This window comes from Malus sylvestris, chromosome 16, assembly GCF_916048215.2.
Source record: "Malus sylvestris chromosome 16, drMalSylv7.2, whole genome shotgun sequence".
Classification (NCBI taxonomy): domain Eukaryota; kingdom Viridiplantae; phylum Streptophyta; class Magnoliopsida; order Rosales; family Rosaceae; genus Malus; species Malus sylvestris.
In genome coordinates, this window is record NC_062275.1 from 6,340,877 (window position 1) to 6,349,681 (window position 8,805).

The following is an 8,805-nucleotide window of genomic DNA, read 5'->3' on the forward strand; positions in this document are numbered from 1 at the left end:
GTTACCTCCTTCGACAAATCTCCTAGCTCGGCGACTTGGGGGACTCCTACTATAGGGTTTGTATTGCACTTGACCAAGCTCGAAACTACAAGTAAGCTTCAAGTGAAATTGATACATTACCTTGTGCATCTTCATCGGTTAAAGATACCACCCCTGGATGGAGGAAAAGTACTTCCAGAGAAGATACCGCATCTACATATGAGACAGATAAGGCACGTGAAAATGATACCACACTTCGGTACTTAGAAGTTTCGTGATTACTCAGTGGCTTGGATCTTGCAAGTCCCCAACCGAGGAGCTTCCCTCACTTGGGAACTTAGGGGAGCACTGTTTGTACCATACTTGACCAATCCCGAAACTACTGAGCACCAGTCAACGTTATACCGTCAAGGACCCAGAAGAGTTTCCCTCCAACCAGGAGGACAATCACAGCGCGACACGTGTCGACATCAGAAGCCAATCATAGCACGACACGTGTCAACATCAGAAGCCAATCACAACACGACACGTGTCAATGTCATAATGAAACTAGAAACTCTCTTCTATAAATAGAGATCATTCTCTCACAATATTTCCTAATGTCATTTTGTACTAAACTATTTACTAGAACTCACAAAAGGATAGCTTGAACCTATGTATTTGTGTAAACCCTTCACAATCAATGAGAACTCCTCTACTCCGTGGACATAGCCAATCTGGGTGAACCACGTACATCTTGTGTTTGCTTCTCTGTCCCCATTCATTTACGTACTTATCTTCACTAGTGATTGAAACAACCAAGCGAAGGTCACAAACCTGACATTTTCTGTTGTACCAAAGTCCTCGCTGATTTTGTGCATCAACACCATAATCATGATTCATATGGCATATATGCATGGCTGCAAAATCGCCTTCATGTGGGCATAAAAATTTCGAATCTCCAAAGGGACCGTGAAATCAATGATCCCTCTCCATTTTTATCCTTTTTAATGCAAATTATCCATATCTTAGATTCAGATAAGGATAAAACGTAATGGCCCAGTTATAAATCTGTGAAGTGTGGATGCATGGATCTGGAGTTTGGAGCTATGCATGCATTACATGTGTTTGATCATATTATGAACATTATTGTGAAAGTAAGGATGGCAGCAAATTGATAAATGCTCTTCACGTATCTTCTCCCTTTCGAGTTCAGCAAGTAATTATATATGTTTTCATTTTTTTGGATTCGTTTTGTATGTGTTTTTTGTCTTAATGCATTAAATATACTTACAATAAGGGGTGAAGAGAGTAGATTTACACAACAAAATAAGCTTGTCATAATAATTCGATATCAAACTTGTCGTTAAAAAATTCGAACCTAATCACTTACAAATAGTAAAAAGGTAGCATTAAGCGACAACAGAATGACTTTGTATATGTGTTATGGCTAATGACTTTTCGAAGTCACCTTTAGTCTGAGTAGTAAACTACTGATCAGTTTGTGGTGCATATAGAAAAAAAAGGAGTACCAGAACTATTAGCAACGCTTATATTTCTGTTGTAAAATACTCATGACCTTTCAAACAGTGTCTCCCTTCCCCTTCAGTACAAAGAAAAAAAAAATTGCCTTTCCGACAATTTCAACTAATATTTTCACCGGGACAAGCCAAATTTCGCTGGAAAAAGTCAGATTTAGTTTTGCCGGCATATTCTTGCCAACAAAGATCTTTACTGACAGCTAAAGTAAATTTCGCAGAGAAAGCTTGCTCCGCCATGAAAAGTGTCTTCTTAGAAGGAATAAACACTCGTCAGGAAGGAGATGCGCTGTGGGCGAAATTATGTAAGTTTTTGTTGTGTATTTATCAAATATAGTCAAATATTATCCTCTAATTTTAAACATGTTAGTTTTTATAAAAAATTTCAAATATATCCAAGATATCACTTAAATAAATACAAACACTAGAAAACCAAAATCCTATTAGATGAAGAGTGTTTGTATCTATTTAAGTGATATATTGGATATATTTGAAAGTTTTTATAAAAACTGGCATTTTTGAAATTAGAAACTAATATTATGCTATATTTGATAAATACTCGTTTTTGTGAGGCGGTATTTCTTAGGCGGCACTCGCCCGCATATATGACCTTTACCGACATATTTTTTATTGCTGGGAAAGGCATTGTTTTTCTGTAGTGCTGAGGCAATCTCCAACCTATGGGATAGAACTTATAATGTAAGTTTTAAACTCCCTCAAACCATCTCTAATTATTTGGCTAGAATAAGCCTCAAGGGGAAAAATATCTTTGGGTTAGATTAATCCATAAATTAAGTTGGTTTAAATTATTCTTGACCTATTATACTGTCATATTTCAATTTTTTTTTTGTTTGTTTTTTACTTATAATCCAACGGCTATGATCAAATGAGATCACATCTAATAGTAAAAAAAAATTATAATAATCTACATCAATATTATTTTCATAAAAGTTACAAAAAAAAAGAGGCTAAAATTATTATTTAATAATCTCAGACTCAAATTTTAAGCCATAACTAGTAGAGAGAAAATTGTGACTTGAAATTTTCTAGCTTAAATTTTTTTTATCCCCAAGGGTTGGAGGTGGTCTAATTAGGGTTGGAAAAAATTCTTGAAAATCCCGATCCCAAATTGAAATTTTTGAAATTTTCAGGATGTCATACCAAACAAATCCTGAACCATTCGGTATTGCTATTCAATGATTCTGGAATCCTGAACAGAACTGGTACTATATATTATTATATGTATATTTTTTTTATGCTAAGCTTCTGTTTGTAGTCCTATATTGGTATGAACGATTTGAATTTGTTGATATAGAAGAAATGGGGTGCTGGTTGTACTTTTGCTCCGAAATGCTTTAACTAGAATTGTAGATTGTTGGTGCTAATAAGAACCTTTTGACTTAGTTACTTGTTATATATTTGAATCTTTTGACTTAGTTACTTGCATGATTCCAGTTTATATAGTTTCAGGCTTGCATCCACATTGGGTGCAGTGTTAACAGTTTTCTTCTATCACCCAGTATTAACAGTTTTCTTCTATTACTCTTCTTTTAATTTCAATTTAAAATTTGACTATAAGGTGAAATGTTAAGAGATGGGTGCTACTGTACTGCTAATAAGAATTGTAGAGTTTAGTTTCCATTTTTATGGTCATGTTTTATGATCCGTCCAGAAATATCGAAAATATTTGGGAATCTTGAAATTCAGAAAAACCGAAATTTCAGTTTGAGATCGATACTCAGATTTTCGTCCAGAAAAAGTGACAATTTGGGGCTCGGGATCCCATTTTCGGTTCGAGATCTCGTACCGAACCAGCTCAAGGTCTAATGGTTAAACTGATTCTTTTTTTAATACTGGAGACGGTAGTTGGACATGGGTGTCCATTCTGTCAAAGGTGCATGCATGGCTAGCTACTATTTATATTGAGTCTTATTTGAAGTATTTTCGAAGTAAAAATTTATTGAAATTTTACGTGTGAAAATAAATACATTTTTTTAAATGAAGTCAAGACATAATTTTTTGCGAGGTCCTGGACTTAGAAAATCCGTAAACTGTCCCTGCTAGAAACGCTTTGTAGTAGGATAGTCCTTACACCGATTGCACTACATAATTAGCTATGTAAGATAAAAATATATATGCAGTCTAATACTATTGTGAAAGATGTCTTGGATCAGAATGCCAGTAGCTAGCTAGCCATATATTTCTTCACTATGTTTCAAGATCTCCGATCCTCTTCTCCGATCTCCGATCCCCTTAGGTATTACTATTCTTGGTCAATCCCCAACGTGTACAGCGTGGATTAGCTTGTGTTTCTTCATCAACATCAGATAGTGTTGGGGTCCACTGATTATACACGTCATTTGTTTCGGTAAATAATGTTCCTAGGAGAGACAAGTTATTGTACATCAGATACAAGATAGTGTTGTGTAAAATATTAACGAGTATCGACGACGCTAGTTGGTCGTTGTCAATTCCTTATCAGAGTTGGTGTTGCTCGTCGTCAAAAAACGTCATCTTGTTTGTTATATAACATTTTGTGCGAGTTTGCATATTCTATTCGCAAAGTGTTTGACATTTATATCATGAATATAGTTTTTTGACTTTGAAGTGCCATATTAGTCTTCTGAGTTTAGGCATGGTTTTGTATGTGTTCCTTGCTTATTCTCTGGCTTGTCTCTCCATCAAAACTACCAATCAACTAGTTTAGTCATGTTAGCCTATTATGTTGTGCTAAAGTTGCTTAGAATTGAAGTCCTTTTAGATCTTATCTCGAATGCTTTCTTTGGTATTTGTATTTATTTAAATTTTTTATATTTTAATAAAACCGTGGTTGAAGAAAGTTGAGGATGTTTTACTATCAAATTAATTGGCAATATAGGGAATAACTTAATTACGTATAAGCATATTTAAGGTACCTCCTCTCATCAATGCGGGATTCATTCACAACACGCTTTCTCACGTGTGGCAAATTTTCAAGCCTAACATGTAGACAACACAATGAGGTGACGTGGAGAGCGTGTGATCGTTTAGCTTTACATGTGAGACAATCTATTCTGATATAATGAAGAAAATTAATGTTTCACTATAAAATCAATTGACAATATGAAAAGTGATCCAATTACTTATAAACACATGCATGATTCCTCCTCTAACCAACGTGAGATTCTAAACAATTTTGTCTCAAAAAGAAAAAGAGCGCGCACATATAACTGGAGACAATGGATTAACCGACTCAAATCCACAACAAATCAAATCGTAAAATGTTGTCAGTCAAAAAAAAAAAAATCGTAAAATGTTGAAGTCAACGGATGCAATAGTCAATAATCAATTAATTAGTTCATTCAAATAGAAAATAATTAAAGGTTAACAATTGCCAAATAAACAATCAAATAATTAATCAAAGTCTATAAGTTGCGACATGTTCCACTTCCATATTCTTATTCTTTATAGTCAGCATACCTATGTAAGCCATCCCGACACGACTTTCCCACCCAAACACACTCTCTCTCTAGAAAATTAACAATGGCGACTGATGAGCTTGAAGACCAAACTCGGACAGAAACTTCCCACATCGAAGTCCGGCAAGGACCTCACGAACTCTACGGAGACATCTTAGAGTCCATACTCTCCCGCGTGCCTCTCCTCCACCTCGTGCCTGCCTGTCATGTGTCCAAGTCCTGGAAGCGCACCGGCTCTTCCTCTCTCCGCCGCTTCCACCGAAACTTCAAGCCCTGGCTCATTGTCCTCGCTCAAGCCACCAGGTCTCCCTACCACACCACCGCACGTGCCTACGACCCCGACTCGCACGCTTGGATCGACATCCACTCTCAGCCGATGATCGGATCCATCTCCACCCTCCGATCCTCGAACTCCCTCCTCTACGCGCTTTCTCCCTCTAAATTCGCCTTTTCAACTGATCCACTGCACTACACGTGGCACATGGTGGATGCCCCGCTGATATGGCGCACGGACCCGATTACCGGGGTGGTGGGCCACCACATCGTCGTCGCTGGCGGCACTTGTGATTTCGAGGACGATCCACTGTCGGTGGAAATGTACGACACCGTGTCAAAAACGTGGACCAGGTGCGACTCGATACCCGCTGTTCTCGAGGACTCCGCAGCCTCCACCTGGCTCTCTGTCGCCGTCGACGACAGCAAAATGTACGTGATGGATAAAGGCTCCGGTGTGACATGCTCGTTCGACCCCGATTCCAGCACGTGGTCTGGACCGTATGATCTGCGTCCCGATGAGACGGTTTTTAGTGCCGTCATTGGATTCGCTGACGACCGTTTGATCTTAGTGGGCGCGGTGGGAAGCGCAGAGAATTTGGAAGGCGTGAAACTGTGGGAAGTGAACGGCGTGTCGTTTGAGTGTAAAGAGTTGGTCGGGGAGATGCCAGAGGCAATGGTGGAGAAGCTGAAGGGCGAGAGCGATTGCGTGGCGTCGATTGGGATGAGCTGCATGGGACATATGGTGTGCTTGCATAACCCTTGGTCGCCGGAGGAGCTGATCCTCTGCGAGCTTGCTGAGGGTGGGTGCAGCTGGGGTAGCGTACGGAATGCGGCGGTGGACGACAGGACTCGAATGCAGAAGCTGGTGGTGACGTGTTCGAAAGTGGGTTTGCCGGATTTGCATAAAGCCTTACAAGTTGGAGCGCTGAGATTGGTTTGAAAAATTTGGCCGATCGACAAAATTAATCGTTTACTATTTCATTCTTATTTTTAAACTATGTTGTTTTCTTTTTTTGAACAAATAAACTATGTTGTTAGTTTAGAGCTTTCGTTCAATTTAGCTTATCAAATAATTGTGAGAAATAAATCAATCGAGGCAGTGCCGTATCTTCTACCGTCTTTTAAAATTACGAAATAATTTAAGAAATTGTTTTCACATTTTATAATTAAAAAAGTTGTTTTTTATTTTCTATTTGTACTATTATTTGTTAAAGAATAAAATCGAAGTTTCACCATAAAATCAATTATTTGTTAAGGAAGAAAGTTGAAATTATACCATAAAATCAATTGGCAATATAGAAAGTAGCCCAACATTTTATAAGTCCTTACAAATGACTTAATTTCACCAATGTGAGACTCTTTTACCTTCACATCCTCACACACCCTCTCACCATGGGGTGAATTTCCAAGCCAAACACATGGACAACACGAATTGATTGACATGAAGCACGTGTGGCCGTTGGGCTTTACACGAAAGACAACTTACTCTCATACCATGAAGAAAGTTAGAATTCCACTATAAAACTACATAAGATATTGATATTTATCAATTGGGTGCATCTTCTTCAGTGTTTAAAAATTGCTAAGAACTCAGCCTCGACTATGCCACTCGTTGTATTAGCAATGGAGCATGACTTGAATGTCACTGAAAATGTGTACTCGTATTCCATAACACTCGTCCCGTCATGATATACACATTTTGTACTATCAACCAGGAGTGAGCCTAGCTTGACTGTGAGTGGAGATAATATAGATCGATTGCCTTATCGTATGTATAAATGGTCACTCAGCCATGGCCCCGTTTAGCAGTTGGCAACGTAGTCATGAATTGGCAAGAGCCAATATCTGCCCAGCAGTATTAGATGACTGAGAACATAGTGCATCTATCACAGAGTAAAATGATCACAGGTATAAGATATCTCAAGAGAAATGCCAAGGGATTCTCTCAAAGTGCGATATTTTATGGATTTCCTGACACTTCATGTTTTTTGCACAATATTTCAAAATGTTGGCACACGAATTAACGTTAAATTATGAGGTAGCATAGAGTTTATAAAGAGTCTCACTTTTGAGAAAACTCATCTCATGGAGGATATTTAGATCTACAATTTCAAATCATCAATGGCATGAAATTAGTCCCTCTCTTTTTTCTTTTTTCTTTTTTTCTCCTTAAGAAATGACTCCCTCAAACTCATGTATCCTTGTTTTGGATAAGGATAAGCTGGCAGATAGAAGGCAAATTGATCGATTCCCATCTATACTTGTCTTCTCCCATCTCCAATTCAGCAAATTCATATTATACTTTGGATTATGAAAACTAATGATTTTAGTGCTTCGTTTACGTTATCCATTTCACTTATAAGTAACATAGTGAGTTTTGGGTGTCCACGAAAAATATACAGTTGTGAATTGCTAGTTATAACTTATAACCTGGCTAGCAAATGATTTGGACGGTTCTCAAATTTTATTTTCATGTGTTTCGAATAATTGTAAAGGTTACTTTTTTTTTTTTGGAAATCTTGTAAAGGTTACTTTCAGGTGAGAAAAAAGGTGGCTTAGTGCACTGTACTAATAAAAAAAAAGGGAAAATTAGGTTCACATTATTGTTTTTATTACTCCATCTTTAATAAGTGGATCTTCAAGGTCTTGGGATATAGACTTTCTCAAACCTTTTATTTCTCATGATGAGTGCCAGGCGATTTATGATACTTGTGTTGGTGATCCTTTGCTTAGTGATCGTCTGGTTTGGCCGAACACGAGGAATGTGGTGTATTCTGTAAAATCGGGATATCACTGGATGCGGTCTCGTGCGGTTTCAGTGATATCTAGGGGTACATCATCTTCGACTGTGGTCCCTTCTTCAGTTTGGCAGGCTATTTGGAAAGTGAAGACCCCCCCCCCCCCGAAAATTCGCTGCTTTCTTTGAAGGACGTTGAACCGAGCTTTGGCTACGATGGAGGCTTTATTTCGGCGTAAATGTTCCCCGTCTCCTCTATGCCCTATTTGTAATTGTGAGGTTGAATCTGTTGAGCATATTTTATTTTTGTGCCTGTGGGTCGCTACTGTCTGGTTTGGTGGTTCTTTAAATTATGTGGTGGACAGGGTGGGCTTCTCTACGTTAGCTAACTGGTTTTCTTCTATTTTATGTTCACCATTGGGCTCGAATGATGTTTCTATTTGGTTCATGCCTGTTGTTACCTTCACTTGCTGGTTTATTTGGAAGGCTCGGTGTAATTTTATTTATAACCAGAAGGTTATCAACCCTCATCAAGTTACTCTGTCTATATCCTCTTCGACTGCAGCTTTTTTGGAGGCGTCCCGTCCGACTGTGGGAACCTCTTTACCTTAGCCGGTTTCCCCTCTGGTTGTGGCTCGATGGTATCCGCCTTGCTCCTCCTTTATCAAGCTCAACGTTGATGCTAGTTGGGATGTCATTTCGGCTGAGGGCTGTGTGGGGATTGTGGCTAGATGCGCTCTCAGTAAGTTTATTGGGGCTCGAAAACTCAAGATTTCTGCTCCTTGTGTTGCCGTGGCAGAGGCACTTGCCATTTGGTATGGTTGTGTGTTTGCTAAGT

General features: G+C 38.5%; 1 protein-coding gene across 1 annotated transcript; it reads left to right on the plus strand.

Annotated features, from left to right (window-relative positions):
* Nucleotides 1-4,849: 4,849 nt before the first annotated feature.
* On the plus strand, nucleotides 4,850-6,344 carry LOC126607963 (F-box/kelch-repeat protein At1g23390-like). The gene has a single exon (XM_050275684.1). The coding sequence runs from the start codon at nucleotides 5,019-5,021 to the stop codon at nucleotides 6,168-6,170; it is 1,152 nt and encodes a 383-aa protein (XP_050131641.1). The 5' UTR covers nucleotides 4,850-5,018; the 3' UTR covers nucleotides 6,171-6,344.
* The last annotated feature ends 2,461 nt before the right edge of the window (nucleotides 6,345-8,805 follow it).